We start from the raw sequence: 26,842 nt of genomic DNA on the forward strand, positions 1-26,842 counted from the left end.
GTTTAGGAGTGTGTCTATGGGAATGTTTGACCATTCTTCCAGAAGCGCATTTGTGAGGTCAGGCAATGATGTGGACAAGAAGGCCTGGCTCACAGCCTCTGTTCTAATTCATTCCAAAAGTGTTCTAACTGGTTGAGGTCAGGACTCTCTCAAGGCCAGTCAAGTTCCTCCATCCCAAACTCGCTCATCCATGTCTTTATGGACCTTGCTTTGTGCACTGGTGCGCAGTCATGTTGGAACAGGAAGGGGTCATCCCCAAACTGTTACCACAAAGTTGGGAACATGAAATTGTCTAAAATGTCTTGGTATACTGATGCCTTGAGAGTTCCCTTCACTGGAACTAAGGGGCCAAGCTAAACCCCTGAAAAATAACCCCACACCATAATCCCCCCTCCACCAAACGACTTGGACCAGTGCAAAAAGCAAGGTCATCCAGCTCAAGGTTGAGGTCAGGACTCTGTGCAGCCCAGTCAGGTTCCTCCACCCCAAACTCGATCTTCTATGTCTTTATCGACCTTGCTTTGTGCACTGGTGCGCAGTCATGTTGGAACAGGAAGGGGCCATCCCCAAACTGTTCCCACAGATTTGGGAGCATGAAATTGTTTAAAATGTCTTGGTATGCTGATGCCTTAAAGCAGTGGCCCTCAGGGCCCACTAACAGGCCAGGTTTGCAAGCTAACTGAAATACATCCCAGGTGATATAATTTGCTGCTCAGTGATTGCAGTACTCTAGTCTGCATCTCCCCAAGGTAATACTTAAAATCTGGCCTGTTAGTGGGCCCTGAGGCCCGGAGTGGAGGACCACTGCCTTAAAGTGATTGTAAAGTCTTGTTTTTTTTCCTATTAAAATAACAAACATGTTATATTTACCTCCTCTGTGCAGTGGTTTTGCACAGGGCAACCTGGATCCTCCTCTTCTTGGGTCCCTGGTTGGAGCTTCTGGCCCAGACCTCCTGTTGAGTGCCCCACAGCAAGGAGCTTGCTATGGGGGTACCCGAGCCGAGCTGCAGATCCATGTATACATTCAGACATGGAGCTGCCATTCAGCCCCGCCCCTTCTCTCTCCTGATTCACTGAGTTTGATTGACAGCAGGGGAGCCAATGGTGCCGATGCTGTGTCTCAAAATAAAAATGTCAGCGCCTAATCCACAAAAAATTTCAGCTTGTAAAACAGTGTGAATATACAAACACCAGTGAAATAAATAAATAAATGAAAGGTTGCAACGCTAAGCAATAATATGAAAAGTGTCTGAAAAATCAAGTCCATCAACTCAAGTGGAAGATGATATTCTGTGTCAATGTAAATTCAATACCGACATCAACTAGTGTTTCTCCCCCAAAGTAAAAAGTGAACTCTCCCCAGACCACTATGCTGTCTTATCAGGACAGCAGAAAGCGTGTAAGATGAAGCCAGAGAAATCAAGCGGGGAATGATTTTCTTATCCTTTCACCGGACATGCTTTCCTCATATGTTAAATCCAGAGTGGCAAATTAACAGGCAGGCAGGAGAGAAAAGAGATCTCCTAAGAGCCCGTTCACACTGGGGCGACCTGGTCGCCTGACAGGTCGCCGTAGGTCACCTGCCATAGAGAAGCTGTGGACCCGTTCTAATAGGAGCGACACAAGTCGCTCCGACTTAGAAAAAGGGTCCGGAGCTTCTTTGGGGCGACCCGGAGCGACCTGCATTGACTTCAATGTTATGAAGTCCATGCCGGCCGCTCCGAGGTCGCGGTGCGAGCAGCGCGCCGCGGCCTGTGAGGTCGCCCCGGCAAGTAGGGTCGCCCCAGTGTGAACGGGGTCTCATGGTGTAGTATTTATTAAAACTTCTACAATGATTATAAACAATGTACAAAAACACAAATGGAGATCCATACAGTGCAACAACATATATGACACTTACATATAAAGCCACTAGACTAAACCGACTGGTGGCTTATGGACCTCTTGCATATAACCCTGCTCTACGGCTGTTTCGCGCCACGCCCTTCTTCAGGAGCATTAACTGCTGTGTCTCAGCCAATTAAGAGAGAGAGTCCCAAATGGCTGAAGCACTCGTGGACATCACTGGATAGAGATGGGGCTTAAGTATTGGGGGGCTGAAGGGGGCTGCTGCACACAGAAGGCTTTTAATCTTAATGCATATATAGACTTTACAATCACTTTAAGAGTTCCCTTCACTGAAACTAAGGGGCCAACCCCTGAAAAACAGCCCCACACCATAATCCCCCCTCCACCAAATGATTTGGACTGGTGCATAAAGCGAGGTTCATAAAGATATGGATGAGCGAGTTTGGGGTGGAGGAACTTGACTGGCCTGCACAGAGTCCTGACATCAACCCGATAGAACACCTTTGGGATGAATTAGAGCTCAGACTGTGAGCCAGGCCTTCCGTCCAACATCAGTGCCTAACCTCACAAATGCACTTCTGGAAGAATGATCAAACATTCCCATAGACACACTCCTAAACTTTGTGGACAGCCTTTCCAGAAGAACTGAAGCTTTTATAGCTGCAAAGGGTGGGCCAGCTCAATATTGAACCCTACGGACTAAGACTGGGATGCCATTAAAGTTCATGTGCGTGTAAAGGCAGATGTCCCAAGACTTTTGGTAATATAGTGTATGTTAGATTTTGTTTGGCCTTTAGTAGCACTATAACAAAACTTCTGAATGTTGGTTCTTCCTTTGCCTTTGATATGCATGCTACCCAATTATTATTAACATTTGCTGTTCTAGTTGTGACATTGTATGTTGCCACCACTAGTCATGTGAATTAAACCAAAGGATAAAGGAATTTAATATAGATTTCAGAAAAGTTTAATATATATATATATATATATATATATATATATATATATATATATATATATATATATATATCCATACGATAAGTATTGGTGATAAAGCACAAACAATATAGTGAAATACATTCTTAGATTTGTAAAAGATGCATTTAATTCTGTACATCAGGGTTCTCAGGCTGTTCAGTATTTATCTGTTTCTCAACACTGGCTTGCTCTGTTCCTGATCTGAGATAGCTGACAAGACTTGATGCTCCTGCAGCAGAAACTGAACCTAACCAAGACAAGCCTGTGGCTACAGCTGACCCTGCCGCTGATGAACTTGAAGAGATATAAGATCCCAGCTGCTTAACATTATTAGCTGTGGCTTCCTCTGCCTCTGCAGATCGAGCAGTTAAGGACTCAGCCAATGGTGACATACACTCGGCTGCAGTCAACAACATGGTACCATAGCCAGTAGGATCTACTTTAGCAGCTACTATTGGAGCCAATGTTTGCGCTCCTGTAGATAGCATGTTTCCAAAACCAGCCAGACTCTTCCCAGCTGCTGCTCCCAGCACTCCAGACATTGCTGTCACTCCTTGACCTGCTAAATCGAATCCCTTAGCTGCGACTGAACTCACAATTTCAGAACTTGTGTTCACAGCTGAGCCCACAATTTGGATTCCTTTTGCTGCAGCTATTGTCATTTCTCCAGGAATGGGTGCCATGTTCCTAATTATCTGGAAATTAAGAGACAAATGTCAGCTCAAATGAATGTAATATAAAAACATTGTGGCACTGACCATAATGAACAACCAGCCATCTTTAACGTATCAATCTGTCTACATGTTTTTTTGCTGAGTAATCCCCTAAAACAAATACAATTACCTCAAATTATATTGAACTACAGTACCTTAAAAGGGTAACTCCACTTTTGTGGAAAAAAGCATAGAATAAATAAAAAAAATTATATTGAATATACAATTGTTACACAAGCATATTGTAATTTAATGTTATTAAAAATAAACTTTCCTGTTCAGTCTGCAGCCGCTGTAATTTTGTATAATGTCAATGCAATATGAGTCCTGGAGACAGTATGTACTCAGTTGATGTACAGACGAATTCAGAAATGTAATTTCCTGGTTGTGTGAAAAATGTTGCACTAAGATACAAGTCAGGTTTTAGGCATCCTTTGCAACAAAAATTTCATTTTTGATGATACTCTCTAAAGCCAGCCATACATGGGTGAAAATCTGTCTGGTTCAGCAGGGACCAGCCCAATTTTAATTCATGTATGGACACTGGTTGTACAGAAATCGACCTACTGATCGACTTCTCCACAACCGCCCTGTAGGGTTTTCCCCGCTCAATTAGTGCCGCAGGTTATAGCCGACAGTGCTGATCACTATATTCTGATGGCGGGGAAGCTTACCCACTGTCAGAATGCAATAGCTCAATGTGAGGATCCCCCATCCACATTTAATGTGTGGATGAGGGAGTTGACTCATGTGCAGGCTATCTAAGGGTTAATCACATCCAAAGGCAGGGGCGTGAAACTCAATTTCACTGCGGGATACATCAGCATTATGGTTGCCCTCAAAGGGCCAGCTGTATCTGTAAAACTATATACATTTATATGCAGAGCGTTTTCTTCTCAGAGAATAGGTGCAGGAACTCAACCAGCCCCCCCTCCCCGCCTTGAACGGTGGGTATAGCCATATTGCAAACAGTGGGAGGACCTTAAAGGGGCAATAAATACCAGGAGTGCATTATGTGTGGAATTCAGGGATGCGTACAGAGTGCAGTTTTAGGGATGCCTCCCTCAAAAGCTTCCTCACATCCAGTGGCGTCACTAGGCGGGTGCGATGAGTGCGGTCCGCACCGGATGACACCCGCCAGAGGGGTGACACCACCTAAGCCTAAACCTCCCAACCTTTCTGAAATGCCCACGGCATGTGCGGGCTGTCTACACGCCGCGGGCGGGCAACACTTTGTATGTTGGCCGGTGTACTGCCGATATCACCGGGATTTCTCTCCAGCTGCCAGTGCCTGCAGTCTTCTCTTATCACTGTCTGTGTGTACGGACTCACGGAGTACACTGAAGCCGTCCCTCCTCTTCTTGCTGTGATGTTTACTTCCAATACACAGAGGAGGAGGGGGGTGGAGGCACACCACGCTGCAGATATGGCATTCTCCATCAGGATAAGAGAAGCTGGATGAGATAAATTGCAGGTAACCCTTGCACTGCTGACACATTATCACTGGAAAGATCGTTCATGTTCTTTTTAACTTCAAGAAAATTGAACTTCAACAGTATTTTACGTTTTAGGAGAGTGCTGCTGTAATATGTCTCCAGTCTCTTGTATACTACAGAAGCATGCTCCCAGTCTCCAACACCCCTGTACTATGTCCGCAGTCTCTCACCGTCTCCTGTATAATGTCCGCAGTCTCTGACCGTCTCCTGTATAATGTCCGCAGTCTCTGACCGTCTCCTGTATAATGTCCGCAGTCTCTGACCATCTCCTGTATAATGTCCGCAGTCTCTGACCGTCTCCTGTATAATGTCCGCAGTCTCTGACTGTCTCCTGTATAATGTCCGCAGTCTCTGACTGTCTCCTGTACTATGTCTGCAGTCTCTCACCGTCTCCTGTATAATGTCCGCAGTCTCTCACCGTCTCCTGTATCATGTCTGCAGTCTCTGACCGTCTCCTGTATCATATCTGCAGTCTCTGACCGTCTCCTGTATAATGTCCGCAGTCTCTGACAGTCTTTTGTATGATGTCCGCAGTCTCTGACATTCTCTTGTATCATGTCCGCAGTCTCTGACAGTCTCTTGTATCATGTCCGCAGTCTCTGACCATCTCCTGTATCATGTCTGTAGTCTCTGACCATCTCTTGTATTATTTCCACAGTCTCTGACCATCTCTTGTATTATTTCCACAGTCTCTGACCATCTCTGGTATCATGTCTGCAGTCTCTCACCATCTCCTGTATCATGTCTGTAGTCTCTGACCATCTCCTGTATCATGTCTGTAGTCTCTGACCATCTCCTGTATAATGTCTGTAGTCTCTGACCATCTCCTGTATCATGTCTGCAGTCTCTGACCATCTCTTCTATTATTTCCACAGTCTCTGACCATCTCCTGTATCATGTCTGTAGTCTCTGACCATCTCTTGTATCATGTCTGCAGTCTCTGACCATCTCTTGTATCATGTCTGCAGTCTCTGACCATCTCTTGTATCATGTCTGCAGTCTCTGACCATCTCTTGTATCATGTCTGCAGTCTCTGACCATCTCTTGTATCATGGCTGTAGTCTCTGACCATCTCTTGTATCATGTCTGCAGTCTCTGACCATCTCTTGTATCATGTCTGCAGTCTCTGACTATCTCTTGTATCATGTCTGCAGTCTCTGACCATCTCTTGTATCATGTCTGCAGTCTCTGACCATCTCTTGTATCATGTCTGCAGTCTCTGACCATCTCTTGTATCATGGCTGTAGTCTCTGACCATCTCTTGTATCATGGCTGTAGTCTCTGACCATCTCTTGTATCATGTCTGCAGTCTCTGACCATCTCTTGTATGTGGGAGGAATTTTGCCCTTTCCTTACCCCTACACTGAGTTACACACTCCTGTCTCCTGCACTCTTTTTGTTTTGTACTCCTAATTTTTTTTTTATACATTACACACTCCTGGGCCCTGCGTTCTGTGCATTAGGTACTCCTGGACCATGCTCTCTGTGTGTATCATGTACTCCTAAACCTGGCACTGGCTACAGCCCTCTGTGCATTACATTCATCTAAATCTTGAACCCATTGCATTACACACCCTGGACCCCTGCAGCCTGCACTATGTATCCTAAACCCTTCACTGGCTGCAGCACTCCCCAACTGCTCCTAGGGACTGAGCCATTAGGAAGTGCCTAACCTGCTATCCTGTAGGCCTTATTGACCCTTCGCAACCTGCTACAAAAAACTCCAACGCTGAGCTGCTGCCCGGCCCGAATATAGGGGGGTGACACCATATTTTACCGCACCAGGTGACACCAACCCTAGTGACGCCACTGCTCACATCTCCCCTACTGGACTGGTTCTAGTACCTCCCAGCAATGTAGGTCATTTTGCCTATCTCTCACTTGCAAGGAGATCATCAGTCGGCATCTGTGCGCCTGGGCACAGATGGGGAATCTGACCCGGGCACGGATGGCGATATTTATTACCACGTGATGCCCCATCCCACACTGCACCTGCATCTTCCTTGTCCCTACTGGGACTGGCAGTGATCTGTGAGAGCCGACAGACCTTATGTGTTTGACATGTGTTCAAAGGGATTGGAGACACCACAGCTGATTAAAATGAATTAATTGCTCCCATTCACAATCAGTATTTAGAAATCTTGGTGAAACATACAGCTTTTTCTTCAGAACACAGCAGGTAGGACTCTGTAACTAAGTTTGTTAAAATCCTTGCAGTGTACTTTAGTCACCCAGAGGGGGTTGTTTTTCTTTTCTCAACAAAAGTGAAGTTGCTCTTGAAAACTTTTTTTTTGTATACTATAGTTTTCTACTATGTTTGCCAGGCTAAGACTGTCACAGTAACAAGAAACAGAAGATGCCAAAAATATTATAATCCTTTTTCATTCCTTTTTCATTCCAAACAACTAAAAAAGACTAAGTGTTTTATATTGCGAAATTAATAAAGTGCATGAATATTTTTTGGCAATTGTTCTTAAGAAAAAAAAAATATATATATATATAAACTCTGTATATGTAAATGATTATAGGAATCAGTCATATATCACACTTACAATATCCAGATTTCCACGTCCATATTTCAGTTCCAAAGCAAAATCTCGGCAGCTGGACCCATAAGGTTTACTTTCACCCACCATCTGCAGAGCTGTTTTTACCACGTCCTCATTCGGCACAGGTATCAGATCATGATAAATGTTGCTTACTTTATACTTGCATCCCTTGGCCTCAGTCTCCACTGTAGTTTTCCCAACAACATTGGACTCTCCATGTACAGCATCATCACCACTACCAATAATCCTGCCTGGGCATACACAATGGTATCTGAATCAATATAAAGGACTAACAGGTATATAATTTCTGTGTGCTGCAGTCCCTGTGATCTCTACATACAGCCCCCTTTGGCCCTGTCTTTTTTATTAGTGCTTTTAGAGCCAGTTATCTGATTGGTTACATTATCAGATCTCTCTTGCAGCTAGCACTCTGCAAAGTATGTAAAATCATAGATCCCAATAAAACAATAGCGGGGTGGACTCCACGTGACTTCAACAGTAGTCTCAAAAAGGGTCCACTTTTATTGTAGACAGTTAAATGCTTTTTAAGAATGCTTCTAAATGGAACTTTCACTATTTTAGAAGAAATTGCATAACTATCAACTCATGCTGTGTTTAATGTTCTTATTTTCGCTTTTTTAGATAGATAGATACCGTATTTAGTCCATTTAATGAACATAGTTAAAGAGAATGTACTTAATTTATTATTATAGTCAGGTCGAAAAATATATTTAAAAATATATATTTTTTGTTGGGTAAATAAAAAATATTTATTATGAATGTGATTTTGAATCATTTGTATTCTCTCATCCAGCCAGCAGGTAAAACTCTAGTAGAATTTTTACATTTAGGCCTCATGTACACTGGACGTTTGAAAACATCTTCTGAACACCGGAACTGAAAGCTAGTGAACAAAGTTAAAAAACATCAGTTTTACCACTTTTACATGCCACGTTTACCGGTGTTCATCAACGATTTCATAGATAACAGCTTTTACTTGATCTCTCTCTCAGCAATGTTTTCCTATTACAAATGCCTATAAACTAAAACGCCTATAAACGTTTCTACCGCGTTTAGACAAGTTTGCAAGCTGTTAGAAGCATTTATTGCGTTCAAGAAAATGTCTCTAAATGCAACTGCCTCTAAACAACTATAACAAAAATCAGTTTACATGGATAGATAAGATAACAGAGGAGAGTTAAGGGGCTGCTGAAAAAAACGCCCAATTTCCCAACTGCTCCTAAACGTCCTAAGGCCTCATGCACACTGGATGTTTTTATAGCTGCTGTTTTTGGCATCAGACGTTTTTTTCTACAGCCAGTAAACTCCACAAAAGAAAAACAAAAATAAATGGATAACAGCTCAACCTCAGCTAAATCAATGTATACCTGTAGTGTGTTAAACAAGTAAAAGATTACCATATGTAGCCCTGTCATATTCACATTCAGTCTACATTAATGGCACACGTGGTTGGCCTGTTTACCACATAAGTTTTTCACTTGTTTAACGCGCTACATGTATACATTGATTTAGCTGTGAGGAGGTTGAGCTGTTATCCATTTATTTTTGTTTTTCTTTTGTGCATTCTATTGTGGAGAAGCTCTCTCCTTAGAGGTCTAGTAGGACTTCAAGAGTTTGCTTTTTTAGTTAGCCAGTAAACTCCCCAGCATGTTATCCTATGTGTCCATGCACACATAGGCTTTTATCAGCCATTTTTGGCAGGGGCGTTTTCTGGCTGTAAAAAAAACCCAGAACTAGCGGGATTCAAGGTGTTTTTCAGCTGTAAAAACGCTCTAACTCTGTTAACCACTTACCGCATACTAACGTATGGGTACGTCGGTAAACTTTGCGGTAGTGCACCGGGATGATGCCTCTAGCTAGAGGCATCATCCCGGTACCGTGGTTTAGAGCCGACGGTTGGCATTCCGTCAGTAACGACCGATGCGGCTCGGGAGCCGCTCGATCGTTACCCGGGGGGGCGGGAGGGGACGTACCCCCCCTCCCGCGGCTTTTACCGGAGCTCCCGTCCCACCGGGAGCCCCGAGCACCCAGCCGGCACGTCCGCCGGCTGGATGGAGTCCCGATCAAAGCCAGAAACGGCTTCGATTGGGTCTCCGATGACGTAACCCGGAGGCGGTGTCCATGACGTCACTTCCGGGTTACTGTGCTGCAAAAGGCGGCAGATTTGAAAAACGGCTGTATGCAAAAATGCTGTTTTCGGCGTTTTGCATACAGGGAAGTGTAGTGGAGGGGTCTAGACCCTCGATCCCTCCATAAAGTGTACCTGTCACTACATATTGGTGTCACAAGGGATGTTTACATTGCTTGTGACAGCAATAAAAGTGATCAGATTTTTTTTTTTTTTTAAACTGTAATAAAGTTAAAAAAATAAATTAAATAAATGGGAAAAAAAAAATTAGCCGCCACCGTCACTGTTAGCTCGTGCACAAAAAAAAAACGTATACGGAAGTCGAGCCCCAAATTAAATCGCTGTTCAAACCACACGTGAGGTATCGCCGCGATCGCCAGAGCGTGAGCAATAATTAAAAAAAAAGAGCTACACTCTAACTCTAAACCCCATCCCACGGGGGGGCGCAATTTTAAACCGTAACATGTTGGGTATCTATTTACTCGGTGTGACATCATCTTTCACAATATACAAAAAATGGGCTAACTGTACTGTTTAGTATTTTTTAAATGCAGTGAAATGTGATTTTTCAATATTTTTCCAAAAAAAATGGCGTTTTAAAGACTGCTGCGCAAATACCGCGTGACAAAAAATATTGCAATGACCGACATTTTATTCTCCAGAGTCTTTGCTAAAAAATATATATAATGTTTGGGGGTTTTAAGTAGTTTTCTAGGAAAAAATACTGATTTTAACTTGTGAACAAAAAGTGTCCGAAATAGGGCTGGGGCTTAAGTGGTTAAAAGCCTAAAAACTCAGAAAAAATTGAAAATTTCCTATCAAATATTTTATGCATCTTTCCTTTCCTGATGGACTCCATAGCAGCATACATATGGGTTAACCCCGCCTCCACTCCAATAAATCTTTGCTCTGAGCCAAAGGCCACGTTCCGTAAATAGCCTACTCATGACTCTGGGTGGGAACTCCTGATGCCACGGATTCCATCAGGATAGGAAAATTATGGTAAGTATTTGATAGGAAATTTTCTATTTTTCTGACAGACTCCATGGCAGCATATGTATGGGAAATAACTAGCCATACACACCCGGGTGGGCAATTTCAGAACCAAAGATAAGGGTTTAATTGACACTGTCCACCGACAGGATTTGTAAACCAAAAATTAACAGAAGATAAAGAGGCTGGCTCTACACAATAATGAGCCATAAACAGTGGTGGCTGGTGCTCAACATTTTTGAGGGGTCGCAAACAGTAAAATGTAATAGGCATTGCTTTGCGGCAAAAAACGCTGTAAAAAATTGCATGACTTTGAGGTTGCAAAAGTGTGAAAGGGGCCTTCAGTAATTAAGGTATAGTGTGCCCCCTTTCAATGCAGAGAGACCAGCGTGCCCCCTTTCAATGCAGAGTGACCAGCGTGCCCCCTTTCAATGCAGAGTGACCAGCGTGCCCCCTTTCAATGCAGAGTGACCAGCGTGCCCCCTTTATATGCACAGTGACCAGCGTGCCCCCTTTATATGCACAGTGACCAGCGTGCCCCCTTTATATGCACAGTGACCAGCGTGCCCCCTTTCAATGCAGTGACCAGTGTACATGCCCCCTTTAATGCAGTGACCAGCGTACATTACCCTTTCAATGCAGTGACCAGCGTACATGCCACCTTCAATGCAGAGATCAGCGTACATGCCCCCAATGCAGAGACCAGCATACATGCCCCCTTCAATGCAGTGACCAGCATACCATTCCCGCAATGCAGAGATCAGCGTACATGCCCCCAATGCAGTGACCAGCATACATGCCCCCAATGCAGAGACCAGCATACATGCCCCCTTCAATGCAGTGACCAGCATACCATTCCCCCAATGCAGAGATCAGCATACATGCCCCCAATGCAGAGATCAGCGTACATGCCTCCAATACAGTGACCAGCGTACATGCCCCCAATGCAGTGACCAGCATACATGCCCCCAATGCAGTGACCAGCATACATGCCCCCAAAGCAGTGACCAGCATACATGCCCCCAATGCAGTGACCAGCGTGCGTGCCCCCAATGTAGTGACCAGCATACAAGCCCCCAATGCAGAGATCAGCTTGCGTGCCCCCTTCAATGCAGTGACCAGCATACCATTCCCCCAATGCAGAGATCAGCGTACATGCCCCCAATGCAGTGACCAGTATACATGCTCCCAATGCAGAGATCAGCGTACATGCCTCCAATGCAGTGACCAGCGTACATGCCCCCAATGCAGTGACCAGCATACATGCCCCCAATGCAGTGACCAGCATACATGCCCCCAAAGCAGTGACCAGCATACATGCCCCCAATGCAGAGATCAGCGTGCGTGCCCCCAATGTAGTGACCAGCATACAAGCCCCCAATGCAGAGATCAGCTTGCGTGCCCCCTTCAATGCAGTGACCAGCATACATTCCCCCAATGCAGAGATCAGCGTGCGTGCCCCCAATGTAGTGACCAGCATACATTCCCCCAATGCAGAGATCAGCGTGCGTGCCCCCAATGTAGTGACCAGCATACATGCCCCCAATGCAGAGATCAGCGTGCGTGCCCCCTTACTTACCTGGAACAGCAGCGGCGGCGGGCGGCTTCTCCTCAGTCCCGGTAACCGGCAGCGCGTCTCCTCCAGTCCTTGCGCTCCCGCCTCAACCTCGGCCAATGGCATCGGGTTTGCCTTGCGGCCAATCTGGAAGCGCGTATCGGACACGCTTCTTGATTGGCCAGGAGGAGGATCGGTGTGACAATAGCAAATTTTCATTCGCTATTGTCACACAATGGGTGGGCTCGGAACGCATTGCTCTGCGCCCCGGGTCCACCCTTTGCATCGCCCTATTAGAGCCTCTGGCTCTAATCAGGTGATGCCAAAAAAACTCCATGCGTCCGGCGCCCCTGCATGCAGATTAGGGGGGCCGGACGCATGGATGGGGGGGCGGCGCCCCTGCGCCCTAAGTACACCGGCCGCTACTGGCCATAAATGTATTGATCAGGGACCACAAGGTCGCCCTACCTATTACATTGAAAACCACATGCTGCAAAGCCGCCCAGGATGTGGGCACACTCCTGGTCGAGTGAGCAGTCAACATCCCCAAAGGAGCCAAGCCCTCGGTTCTGTGAGCCTGTCGGATGGCCCAGACAATCCATGCCACAATCGTCCTAGATGAGGTACGTTTCCCTTTGTCTTTTACGGAAAAAAGGATGAACAGGCATTATGAAGCCTGAAGGAAGCTCTAGCTTTTAGATGTAACTTCACAATGTCTCAGAGATTCCTAAAACCAAAGGAAGGTACTGCTGAGAGTCATACTCAGTATTCCCTGTTTATTAGACATGCGCTTTAACCAACTAAGCCACAGGGCGACCTCTCCCATGTCTAAAGGACGAAAGTTAGTATCCCAAAGGGTGCCAGAACAATTTCTTGGTTCCCATGAAAAACTGATGTACCCATGGGAATTGAGTCAAACATAGATAAAAGCACTGCTCGAACTGGAAGAACGTTAAGAAAAGTTTTCCATGACCAGTGAATCCATCTCTGAGTTTTTTTTGTTTTTGTTTGTTTTTTTAATGCCGACGTGATAGCCAGTAGAAAGGCAAACATGACAGAGAGGCCTTTAACGGAGACAGTCCTAGAACACTCCACTCAAATTCCCGAGAGGGAGTTGAGAACAAAACGGAATTTTTGTAAAATCTTGCCTGTAAAATTCCTTTCTCTGAGTCCTCCGACAGTCGCCGCCTCTTCATATTCGTCACATATGGGGGTATTAGACTTTGCTCCGAAGGAGTAGCTAGGCAACAGAATATGTTAACAATAAAGCTTTAACATATCCCACCCTCAAGGGGTGGTCCCCTCAGTCAATACCCTCCTACTTCCTGCAACCATATCTCAGTTTTAGTGGAATAGCAGTAGAGTATACATTCAAACCCCAAAAGAGGGGCGGGGGCGGCGACTGTCGGAGGACTCAGAGAAAGGAATTTTACAGGTAAGATTTTACAAAAATTCCGTTTTCTCTTACGTCCTCCGACAGTCGCCGCCTCTTCATATTCGTCACATATGGGGACGTCCCAAAGCAGTGCAAACATGAGGGGTGGGAAACGCATCCGCGCCGAAAGGCAACGCAGTCTCCACATCAAAGAAAGGAACCTTACCAAAGGAAGGAAACCAGCTGGGCAACAGCAAAAATAAGTGCTCAACAGGAGCAACAACCCAGGAAAAGACAAAAAACCAGGGGATACAAAACTTATCCCAACAGCCAGGAGTCCCCAACAAGGGACCCTAGGGAACAGCCGCACTAAGAACCTTGCGGCCAAAGGAAGCATCCGCCGATGCCTGAACATCTACTTTGTAGAATTTCGTGAAAGTGTGTACGGTCGACCAAGTCGCCGCCTTACACACCTGGGCTACAGAAGCCCCATGACGACAGGCCCAAGACGTACTCAGAGATCTAGTAGAGTGCGCCTTCACAGGCACAGGGGGAACCTTCCCCTGCAAGGCATAGGCCTGTTCAATGGTCTGCCTGATCCATTTGGCAATGGTAGAGGCGGAAGCCGCCATGCCCTTCCGAGGACCCTCTGGAAGAACAAACAAGGAGTCCGTCTTTCGAAAAGACTCAGTCGATTTAAGGTAAACCCTAATCGCCCGAACAACATCCAGAGAATGCAATCTCACCTCCTTTGGATGTTTAGGCTTCGTGCACAACGAAGGCAAAACAATATCCTCGTTAAGATGGAATTCCGAAACTCGTTTCGGCAGAAAAGAAGGATTAGGTCGCAAGACCACCTTATCCAAATGAACAACCAGGTACGGAGACTTGCAGGACAAAGCCGCCAGTTCCGACACTCTGCGAGCCGAAGTGATCGCCACCAAAAAGGCGACCTTTTTGGACAACATAGACAACGAGATCTCCCTGATCTGTTCAAAAGGAGCACGTTGTAACACAGACAGGACTAGATTCAAGTCCCAAGGGGGCAAAGGATCCCTCCTAGGAGGAACCAGATGCCGCACACCCTGAATAAAAGTGCCAACCAAGGAGTTGGAAGCCACGGGACGTTGAAACAGAACGGCCAGCGCAGACACCTGACCCTTTATCGTAGCCAGCGCCAAACGCTGATCGACACCCGTCTGAAGGAAAGACAGCACACGGGAAACCGAGTACGTGCGGGGTGAAAACCCCCTGGACTCACACCAGGCAAAATAGGCCTTCCAAGTACGGTAATAAACCTTTCCCGAGGAAGACTTCCTCGCGTTGATCAAGGTATGAACAACCTCTGGAGAGAGACCCTTCTCCTTCAGGACCTCGGTCTCAACAGCCAGGCCGTCAAAGCCAGCGACTGTAAAGCAGGATGGTAAATCGGTCCTTGAGACAGTAGATCGTCCCGAAGAGGGGGCGTCGACCGCCAGATTCACGAGGTCTGCGTACCAGGACCGGCGAGGCCAGTCCGGTGCCACAAGAATCACCGTGCTGCGTTCCGAGTGTAACCTGCGAAGGAACCGGGACAGCAACTGAATCGGTGGAAACGCGTACATCAGCCTGTACTGATGCCACGGGGCCACTAACGCGTCCGACGCGTCTGCCCGAGGGTCGCGCGTCCTTGCCACGAACCTCTTCACCTTGTAGTTGAGGCGAGACGCGAACAGGTCCACATCTGGAAGACCCCACTTCGCGCACAACATCTGGAAGACAGCCGGGTGGAGAGACCATTCCCCCTGATCCAGGGTCTGGCGACTCAGATAGTCCGCCTGCCAGTTCTCCACTCCCGGAATGTGAACCGCCGTTATCGCCGGGACATGAGTCTCGGCCCAAGACAGAATGTCGGCCACTTCTCGAGCCGCTCGGGCACTCCTGGTGCCCCCTTGGTGGTTGATGTAGGCCACCGCCGTGGCATTGTCCGTCTGCACCCGAACCGGGCAGCCCTGCAGCCGGTCCGTCCAGCGATGAAGACAGAGCCTTATCGCACGCAATTCCAGAATGTTGATCGGGAGGGAAGACTCCCCCTCCGACCAGGTCCCCTGGGCGGACAGAACGCCCAGAACACCACCCCAGCCCGACAGGCTGGCATCCGTGGTGATTATCGTCCACGAGATCGGACGAAACGACTTGCCCCCGGACACCAACGGGGACTGGAGCCACCACAGAAGGTTTTCCCTGGTGCGATGACTCAACGAGATCTGAAGATCCAGAGATTGAGGTCGCCCGTCCCACTTGGACAAGATCTCCGCCTGGAGACCCCGCGTGTGAAACTGCGCGAAAGGAATCGCCTCGAAAGCCGAGACCATCAATCCCAGACATCTCATACACGTCCGCAGAGACGAGTTCGGAACGTCCCTGAGGGACCTGACTTCCTCCTGAAGAGTCCTGAGTCTGTCTTCCGGCAGGAAGACCTTCGCCTGCACCGAGTCCAGAATCATTCCCAGATAGGGAAGACGAACCGACGGACTCAGTGTCGACTTTGGAACATTTATCGTCCAACCGAACTCCTGCAGAGTTTGCATCGTGACAGACAGGTCCTTCTCCAGACCCTGACTGGTCGCAGACCGAATCAGAATGTCGTCCAGATACCCCAGGACAGAAATGCCCTGGGCTCTCAATAATGCCAGAACCGGTGCAAGCACCTTGGTGAAGACCCGCGGAGCCGAGGCGAGCCCAAAGGGCAACGCCACGAACTGGTAGTGATCCTCCGCAATGGCAAATCGAAGGTATCTCTGATGACCCTCGAATATGGGGATGTGAAGATACGCATCCTTCAAATCGATGGAGGCCATGAATTCCCCCGGAACCAGGGCAGCCACCACCGAGCGCAGGGATTCCATGCGGAACTTGCGAACCCGCACAGAGCGGTTCAGAGCTTTCAAGTCCAGAATTGGACGAACCTTGCCCTCCTTTCTGGGCACGGTGAACAGATTGGAATAAAACCCCCGAAATCTGTCCCGATGAGGCACCGGAACCACCACTCCCTGAGCCCTCAGGTCCCGCACCGCCAGGTGCAGATCCCGCAGTCGCTCTGGAGACAGTTGTAGATTTGAGGGAAAAAATCTGCTCTCTGGCCGAGAGAGAAACTCGATCTTGTAACCAGATCGAACGATTTCCAGAACCCATCTGTCCCGCACACGGGCCAACCAGGGCTGAAGAAAACCGAGCAAGCGTCCCCCCACCCCAAAACTGGGTGAGGGCGCCCCTTCAGGCCGAACTGTTATGGGCCGCAGGTCCGGATTGGCCGGACTTCTGTTTCCCAGACCAGGGTTTCTTCTGAGAGCCCTGGCCCTTGAACGGTTTGCCCTTGTAGTGCGGCCGAAAGGCACGAAAGGACCCCTGAGGGGGCCGAAAATGAGCATGCTTCTTCCCAGAAGCCCCCTTAGCCTTGGGGAAATGGGGCAAGAGAGTGCTCTTACCCCCGGTAATCCCCTTAATCAACACATCCAGGGACTCCCCAAAAAGGCGAGACCCATCATAAGGCAGATTGGCTAAGGTTTTACGTGAAGATTGGTCCACCGACCAACATTTCAACCAAACCAGGCGGCGAGACAACACCGCCACGCTGTGCACACGCGCGGCCAACGGAATCAGGTCCAGGTCCGCATCACACAGATACATGACACCCTGGTGGATCTGATCCACCATATCCAGGGTCGCCGCCGAGGCCGAATCGGCCACTAGGACGCGCCTAAGCATCTGCGTCCAACTTGCGATCGCCTGGGCCGCCATGAGAGAAGCAAACAGAGCCTTAAGCATAGAACCCGTAACAGAATAAGTATGACGGGCAAGAGACTCCAGTCTCCTATCCGTGGCATCACGGAAAACAGGGGATCCCTCTGCAGGGATCGCAGTGGCTTTGTTCAAAACCGCAATAGCATGATCCACTGGCGGAGGCACACACCACCGTTCATCAGTGGCAGGCGAGAAAGGATAACGCAGCTTAAATTTACTTGGTACCGCAAAAGGCTTGCGCAAATCGCGCCATTGGTCCTTAACAGCGCGCTGAAAATCAGCATTGCAGGGAAAAACCTGCGGCGTCCTGCGTTTTCTCTGCGTCCCATAAGCCGCCAAGGCAGCTGGGGGACACACCTCGTCCTGCAAACGTAGCGTCTGCTTAATGGAAGCAATCAACTCATCCATGATTGCAAGCTCTTCAGGCGAGCCAGGGGGAGAATTATCAACCCCCTCAACTTCAGCCTCTACCTCAGACCCCACTAGATCAAGAGAGGAGCGGGACCCCGATAGGGGGGTCCCCGCCAGAACAGCCCCATCACCTTCACCCTCAGAATCAGAGGACAGAGCAACTCTGGGCCGTTTAGTAGATTGAGCAGCCACCAGCATTTGCACCTGTGCAGCAAGGCCAGCCACAATAGTGGCTAAATCCCCCCCTGGGGGGGAAACAGCGGTCCCCTGGCTTTCCACCAATACTGTGGGAAACTTGCCCTCCTGAGAATCCATTGCCCCTGTATGCCAGACAACCAAGGGTTAACTGCCCCCTTACAGCAAGCGCGGCAAGCGCAGCCCACCGCACCACACTCAGGCACAATGAGACCCCCACAGGGAATATACAGACTGAATACAGGCAATGGAACACAGGAATAGAAGGATAAAACCTGAGGAGACTCCGCTGCTGCTGCTGCCTCGATCGGTGCTTCCAGGAGAGAGGAAATGATGCTGCCAGGGCGCTCTATGTAAGCCTATGGAGGCTACAAGAAAATGGCCGCCGTGCATGTAAACCATGCGGCCGGAGCGGGCGCCGGTAAAATGGCGTCGTTTGGCGCCGAAATCGCCGCTCCACAGTGCATAAAATCACACACAATATTATCCCATTATATGGATACATGTTAGATCGCCGCAGCGATCGCTGTATATGCCCCAACATGCCATTAAAAACATGCCCCACAGCACACAGCTCCTCACACTGCCCAGCCTGACATACTCAGTGTCATACAGCTCCCCCCCCCTTGCAGCCCACAGCATGCAGCCGAGAGATAGGGAGACAAGCAGTGTGATTAAAGGCAGGTTACACAGTCCCAGACTGAGACCCCCCCCCAGACAGACAGGTCCCCACATAGATACACTTACCTCACATGGCGTGGGGAACCCGCACAGGCGAACAAGCCGCTGCACATGAGGCAGGGAGAGTCGCAATTCAAGACGCACACAATGGCGGTTCAGAAACCGCACAGCGTCCGGTGAGGTAGCCACCTCACCAATCATCCCTGCACCGAACAGGGATGGGTCGTTCACCGTTCCAGGAGCGTTACCTGGCTGAACGCTCGATGGCAGACTGGGAAGCCACTGACCCACGACCTGCGACCAGGGGGATCAGCCCGAGACCCAGTCCGCATGATCCTCTTCGTCCGAAGAACTAACTAATGCTGACAAAAATAACAGCTAAGTAAAGGTAGAGAGAAAACTCAAACAAAATATCAAAAAGAAGAAAGAGTCTGGGACAAAAAGTCCCAGCACAGAGAGAGCCAGCCACTCCTGACAAGCTAGACATTAAAACTGAGATATGGTTGCAGGAAGTAGGAGGGTATTGACTGAGGGGACCACCCCTTGAGGGTGGGATATGTTAAAGCTTTATTGTTAACATATTCTGTTGCCTAGCTACTCCTTCGGAGCAAAGTCTAATACCCCCATATGTGACGAATATGAAGAGGCGGCGACTGTCGGAGGACGTAAGAGAAAAGGGAGATTCCATTTGGAACACCTCTGCTTACTCTGAACCTAGTTGCTCCCTTGAAGAATTATTGTATTGGATCTGGAGGATCTGAGGCACTACGCGCCTCACCAGAAATTCTATTTGCTGGAAATCACCATCCCCTTTTCCAACCGCCTGGGCTTAGTATGGCTCACACAGAAACTTGCCTCTGGGACCCCAGTCCTGCATCCCCAGCATGCTCCTTCCTTAGAGTGGCTGACATGGCGGTGGATGTGGTGCCTAAGGGGGATTCAGAGCTTCTTCTATGAAGGCTGGAACTTGACGGTGAATAATGATGACTAAATCTAGAAGAAGAATGTTGATGTAGTGACTTAATGAGGTCTTGATCATCTCAAGCAGGGTATTGTCAATCTGAACTAGAAAGACTTAAAAACCTAAAAGAAAACAAAATAGGATAGAAGGGAAAAGGGTTAAAAGCCCAAAAGGCATGCCCAGGGAAGCGAGAAAAGGAAAGGGTTAAACACACCCTCTCATCCCCGCTACACAAGGGCTGGCCACCAGCGGGGGGGCAGTGATGCATCCGTAGTGTGAAAACTGCACAGACAGCCAACCTGCACAGGTGATAGAACAATCAGGATCACACACACACACAGGCAGCACACAAGGGTGTTATTGCAGTGCATTTACCTGTGATGATTGCACACAGCATTTAGGGAAACTGCTGCAAGCTGCCCACAGAGAAATCCCAATATCAACAGTACTGACCGCTGATTGAATTTCTCCACTGTAATGACACCACCGCCGCCCACAGTGCACATGCGCGGAGTCCCTGGGCAGGAGTGACCCAGGGACGCCAGGCGGAAGAGAGAGAGTGGCGGCTTGGAACGCAAATGCATTCCAGCTGCCATAAGCTGGAAGACACTAGAGCCAGGGAAGAAAAACAAACATACAAACACACACAACTGCTGCCATGAAATATGCAAAAATAAAAGTATACATCACCGCACACGACATACCAACGACCATGCCTGGATCCATAAGACGCTGCTGCATGGGCCCATGGAGTTTATGGCCACCTGCTAATAGCAAGGCTGTTTGGCCGTACTGCCGCTTTGCCTGCCAATGGCCAAGATTAAGCTCTTCATGGCACTGCATCCATCGCCTTTCTCCACCCCGCTAATAGCTTGGGATTGCTGGAGACTCCACATGGCAATGAATCCATTGCCCTTTTCCACCCCGCTAATAGCTGGGGATTGCTGGGGACTCCACATGACACCAGTCAGTGCCTGCTCATCTAGGCACAGATGGGCACTGACTGGCAGCACTATGGGCCCTTCTACACCTTGCTAATAGCTTTGGACTGCTGGAGACTCCAGACGTCTTCCGGGGCACAGCTTGACGAAAAACCAGGCCTCGATCGTGGACACTTCATCCAAGGAAAGACTTCAACCATTCTGGTCCTTGGGAGGAGGACAAAAAAGGAAGGTGGCATCTGGCTCAGAGCAAAGATTTATGAGAGTGGAGTCCTATAGGGGAGGAGTGGAGGCGGGGTTAACCCATACGTATGCAGCCATGGATACTGTCGGGAAACATGGCTTTTCGGCGTTTATCAACGTTTTTGAGCCATAAGCTTTTGTGGGAATATAGTTTTGCTAAAAAAAAAAAAAAAAGCTGAAAAACTTTGAAAAACACTACTGCAAAAAAGTTGAAAAACTCCCTCTACAGCTTTCTACTGACGTTCTGACTAACTTCCAGTGTGCATGAGGCCTTATAGTTATGTATCTATAATTGTTTTGTTGAAAAAAATCTGTTTACAAAGCTCAATAACACAGGCTGAAATTCTCACACACAAGTGGATGTTTCTGAGCAGTGATTCATCCCTAGGGTAAGGCTTTATAGCAATTTGATAACTAAACAAGACACCGATATCTATTTATTAGACAGAAGTTGGATATTTAGCTTTTGGATTGTGACCACATTTGATGTGAACCCCTTAAATATTTATGTATACTATATTTTTTTTAGCTAGGGTGTTTTAGAGAGAATGGGTATGCTAAAAACCTGGCTCCATTTTATTCAGCCAAAGGTATATTAAAGTACAACATATATTTGTATATGTAATTGTGTGTTATCAAAGCATGTTAACTAAAAACATGAATCCTATGTTCCACACTCAGAGATCCAGACATAAATATTTTTGAAATGAATGTATTTAGAATGCATTTGACTATAATTATAACACAGAAATCAGTTTTATCATTTTTTTGCTACCTATGATGCATAGTTCTTCCTGGGTTACCTACCTGTTAAATGTACAATATGTCCATCACCTACATACACAGCCCAGTGGCGATGTCCAGGTTGCAAGATTTCAATAATATCTCCATTTGTAAAGGTGGAACACTAAATTAGGAAAAAGCAGTCATTAGCCTCGCTAATAAAAATTGACTCAGATCCACTCAGATTTTGGGTTTTGTTTGCTAAGGTGGAGATCACAACTGGATTCTATGTTTTCTATAAGCAGAGATATAGAAAAAAGTGGACAGTATACTATCAATTAGTTATTGATGACAAAATGTATTCAACTATTGCATGTATACTGTTCCTCGATCTGTTGTTGCCTGCAGTAAAATAATCACGCTCCCATCCCACACACTTTCATTTCTAATCTATAGACAAGGTGTACATACAATACACCCTGCTCTAGGATTAGTGATCCTAGAGATTTTTGCCCTTCATAGGCTGAAGCAATTTTTTACATTTTTGTTACTGTTTCAGCAATTACCTTGTGTGTGTGTGTATATATATATATATATATATGTATACACACACAGTGCCTTGCGAAAGTATTCGGCCGGCTTGAACTTTGCGACCTTTTGCCACATTTCAGGCTTCAAACATAAAGATATAAAACTGTAATTTTTTGTGAAGAATCAACAACAAGTGGGACACAATCATGAAGTGGAACGAAATTTATTGGCTATTTCAAACTGTGTTAACAAATATAAAAAACTGAAAAATTGGGCGTGCAAAATTATTCAGCCCCTTTACTTTCAGTGCAGCAAACTCTCTCCAGAAGTTCAGTGAGGATCTCTGAATGATCCAATGTTGACCTAAATTACTAATGATGATAAATAGAATCTACCTGTGTGTAATCAAGTCTCTGTATAAATGCACCTGCACTGTCATAGTCTCAGAGGTCCGTTTAAAGCGCAGAGAGCATCATGAAGAACAAGGAACACACCAGGCAGGTCCGAGATACTGTTGTGGAGAAGTTTAAAGCCGGATTTGGATACAAAAAGATTTCCCAAGCTTTAAACATCCCAAGGAGCATGTGCAAGCGATAATATTGAAATGGAAGGAGTATCAGACCACTGCAAATCTACGAAGACCTGGCCGTCCCTCTAAACTTTCAGCTTATACAAGGAGAAGACTGATCAGAGATGCAGCCAAGAGGCCCATGATCACTCTGGATGAACTGCAGAGATCTACAGCTGAGGTGGGAGACTCTGTCCATAGGGCAACAATCAGTCGTATACTACACAAATCTGGCCTTTATGGAAGAGTGGCAAGAAGAAAGCCATTTCTTAAAGATATCCATAAAAAGTGTCATTTAAAGTTTGCCACAAGCCACCTGGGAGACACACCAAACATGTGGAAGAAGGTGCTCTGGTCAGATGAAACCAAAATCCAACTTTTTGGCAACAATGCAAAACGTTATGTTTGGCATAAAAGCAACACAGCTCATCACCCTGATCACACATCCCCACTGTCAAACGTGGTGGTGGCAGCATCATGGTTTGGGCCTGCTTTTCTTCAGCAGGGACAGGGAAGATGGTTAAAATTGATGGGAAGATGGATGGAGCCAAATACAGGACCATTCTGGAAGTAAACCTGATGGAGTCTGCAAAAGACCTAAGACTGGGACGGAGATTTGTCTTCCAACAAGACAATGATCCAAAACATAAAGCAAAATCTACAATGGAATGGTTCAAAAATAAACATATCCAGGTGTTAGAATGGCCAAGTCAAAGTCCAGACCTGAATCCAATCGAGAATCTGTGGAAAGAACTGAAAACTGCTGTTCACAAACGTTCTCCATCCAACCTCACTGAGCTCGAGCTGTTTTGCAAGGAGGAATGGGCAAAAATTTCAGTCTCTCGATGTGCAAAACTGATAGCGACATACCCCAAGCGACTTACAGCTGTAATCGCAGCAAAAGGTGGCGCTACAAAGTATTAACTTAAGGGGGCAGAATTTTGCACGCCCAATTTTTCAGTTTTTTATTTGTTAAAAAAGTTTGAAATATCCAATAAATTTCATTCCACTTCATGATTGTGTCCCACTTGTTGTTGATTCTTCACAAAAAAATTACAGTTTTATATCTTGTTCCACCTTCAAACAGATAGATATCTTTGTTGAAACACCTTTGGCACCAATTACAGCCTTAAGTCTTTTAGAGTATGATGCTACAAGCTTGGCACACCTATTTTTGGGCAGTTTCTCACATCTTTCTTTGCAGGATCTCTCATGCTCCATCAGGTTGGATGGGGAGCGTCAATGCACAGCCATTTTCAGATCTCTCCAGAAAGGTTCAATCGGGTTTAAGTCTGGACCACTTAAAGACATTCACAGAGTTGTCCCGTAGCCACTCCTTTGTTATCTTGGCTGTGTGCTTAGGTTCGTTGTCCTGTTGAAAGCTGAACTGCTGCACTGTTCTTTACCTCGATCCTGACTAGTCTCCCAATCCCTGCCACTGAAAAACAACCCCACAGCATGATGCTGCCACCAACATTCTTCACTGTAGGGATAGTATTGGCCAGGTGATGAGCAGTGCCTGGTTTCCTCTAGACATGATGCTTGCCATTCAGGCCAAAGAGTTCAATCTTTGTTTCATCAGACCAGAAAGTTTTGTTTCTTATGGTCTGAAAGTCCTTGAGGCGCCTTTTGGCAAACTCCAGGCAGGCTGTTTTGAGGAGTGGCTTCCGTCTGTCCACTCTACCATAGAGGCCTGATTGGTGGAGTACTGCAGAGATAGTTGTTCTTCTCGAAAATTCTCCTCTCTCCACAAAGAAACGCTGGAGCTCTGTCATAGTGACCATCGGGTTATTGGTCACCTCCCTAAGGCCCTTCTCCCCCAATTGCTCAGTTTGTCCAGGCGGCCTGCTCCAGGAAGAGTCCTGGTGGTTCAAAACATCTTCCATTTAAAGATGATGGAGGCCACTGTGCTCATTGGGACCTTCAATGCTGCAGAAATTTTTCTGTACCCTCCACCAGATCTGTGCCACAATACAACCCTGTCTCGGAGGTCTACAGACAATTCTTTGGACTTCATGGCTTGGTTTATGCTCTGACATGTACTGTTAACAGTGGGACCTTATATAGACAGGTGTGTACCTTTCAAAATCATGCCCAATTAACTGAATTTACCACAGGTGGACTCTAAGTTGTAGAAACATCTCAAGGATGATCAGTGGAAACAGGATGCACCTGAGCTCAATTTTGAGTGTCATGGCAAAAGCTGTGAATACTTATTATGTACATGGGATTTTTTTATGTTAATAAAATTGCAAAGATTTCAAAAAACTTCTTTGACATTGTCATTATGGGGTATTGTTTGTAGAATTTTGAGGAAAATAATTATTTTGGAATAAGGCTGTAACATAAAAAAATATGAAAAAAGTGAAGAGCTGTGAATACTTTCTGGATGCATTGTAGGCTTACTATAGAGCATCCATTGTCGTATGTCCCATCGCTATAATGAAGCTGGCGATGAGAACCGATAATGTGACCAGACTGGAGCTGGACATACATAGAATAAAATTTGGCTGGTTCATCAGGAACTGGCCTAATTTTTATCCAAGTATTGGTGCAACCAACCTGTCGGATTTTCCCTTTTCAATCAGCATAGTTGGCTCTAGTCTGGGAGTGCTAATCAGTGTTCTCTGAGGAGTGTGTGAATGGGGGAATCGAGTCATTTTTCATTCAACCCCCTGGTTGAATGAAAAAAAAAAAAAACAGACTCATCTATGGGCTGCTTTAGGTTCCATGCTCACCAGGCTTAAAAAAATGACAGTTCCCTTGGCAGAAAAAAAAGCTCATATAGAACGTTTTTTGTAGTTTAGGCAAGTTTTGCATTTTTTCTACCAAAAACCATCAATCAGAAACACAATTCAGAAGGGTATTTTTCCTGCCTCTAAATATTGAGCTTAAAATATGCTTGTAATCGTTCTAATGTGCATGGACACATAGGATAACATTAAGCTGCTTCTACAGGCAACACACAAAACTCCTGTAGTAGCAGCGGTTTTTAAGCTACTGTGCATGGAGCCTTAAGCCCCATACACATGGACTGAATGTCGGGGGAGACAACGGTCGGTTAAAAAAAAACGCCCGACATTCAGTCCGTATGCAGGCCAGTCTGTCCGACAGAAATCGGACGCTCGGCCAGCTTCTGTCGGACATGCATGCTAGGAAACCAGCAGCCGACTGACTCCTGATCACTGCTCAGCCAATGGTAAAGAGCGCTGATCGGAGTGCTTTGGCAGGGCAGTATTCCCCCTGTCAGAACCCAACAGCTCAGCTGGGGAGATCTCTGAACTAACCTCACATGGTTAGTACAGCAGATATGCCCAGAGCTTTCAGGTTTTTTTTCATGCAACCCAAAAAAAAAAACATACAATGTGTACTCGGCTTTAATCTGACCATAGATGGATAGAATTTCAAATGAAAATTATTTGGAAAAGTCATAGGAAAATTTGGGCGAACATTTTCAGAACATTTAACCTGTTGCCGACCACCCGCCGCCTTTATACTGCGGCAGGGTGGCTCTCCTGCGCAAACCGACATAGGTCTACGTTGGTCGGGAGTGGGCAGCTTGGGGGGAAGCTTGCCGCCGGCGGCGCACTCGGCAGCGGAGAAGCCGATGCACGGAGCAGGCGGCTCCGATTGCCACCTGACACCCGCGATCATTCCCAGCTGAGAGAGAACGGTCAGCTGTTGTAAACACAGCTGACCGTTCTTCTCCCTGGAATGATCATAGAGCCCCTGTGATCCTTCTACAGTGGGTATGGAAAGTATTCAGACCCCCTTAAATTTTTCACTCTTTGTTATATTGCAGCCATTTGCTAAAATCATTTAAGTTCATTCTTCTTCCTCATGAATGTACACATAGCACCCCATACTGACAGAAAAACACAGAATTGTTGACATTGTTGCAGATTTATTAAAAAAGAAAAACTGAAATATCACATGGTCCTAAGTATTCAGACCCTTTGCTCAGTATTTAGTAGAAGCCCCCTTTTGATCTAATACAGCCAGGAGTCTTTTTGGGAAAGATGCAACAAGTCTTTCACACCTGGATTTGGGGATCCTCTGCCATTCCTCCTTGCAGATCCTCTCCAGTTCTGTCAGGTTGGATGGTAAACGTTGGTGGACAGCCATTTTTAGGTCTCTCCAGAGATGCTC

General features: G+C 46.7%; 1 protein-coding gene across 1 annotated transcript in view; it reads right to left on the minus strand.

Moving 5' to 3' along the window:
- Positions 1-2,951: 2,951 nt before the first annotated feature.
- LOC309566010 (uncharacterized protein) overlaps positions 2,952-26,842 on the minus strand; it is a gene marked incomplete at both ends in the record, with an annotated part of 35,720 nt that continues 11,829 nt past the window's right edge. Inside the window, 3 exons of the mRNA XM_082271029.1 lie at positions 2,952-3,521; positions 7,588-7,831; positions 21,675-21,778. Of these exons, the coding sequence (XP_082127155.1) occupies positions 2,952-3,521; positions 7,588-7,831; positions 21,675-21,778 (918 nt within the window). The remainder of the gene's footprint in view (positions 3,522-7,587; positions 7,832-21,674; positions 21,779-26,842) is intronic.

This window comes from Pelophylax lessonae (genome assembly GCF_965119305.1).
Source record: "Pelophylax lessonae genome assembly, chromosome: 10".
Taxonomy (NCBI): domain Eukaryota; kingdom Metazoa; phylum Chordata; class Amphibia; order Anura; family Ranidae; genus Pelophylax; species Pelophylax lessonae.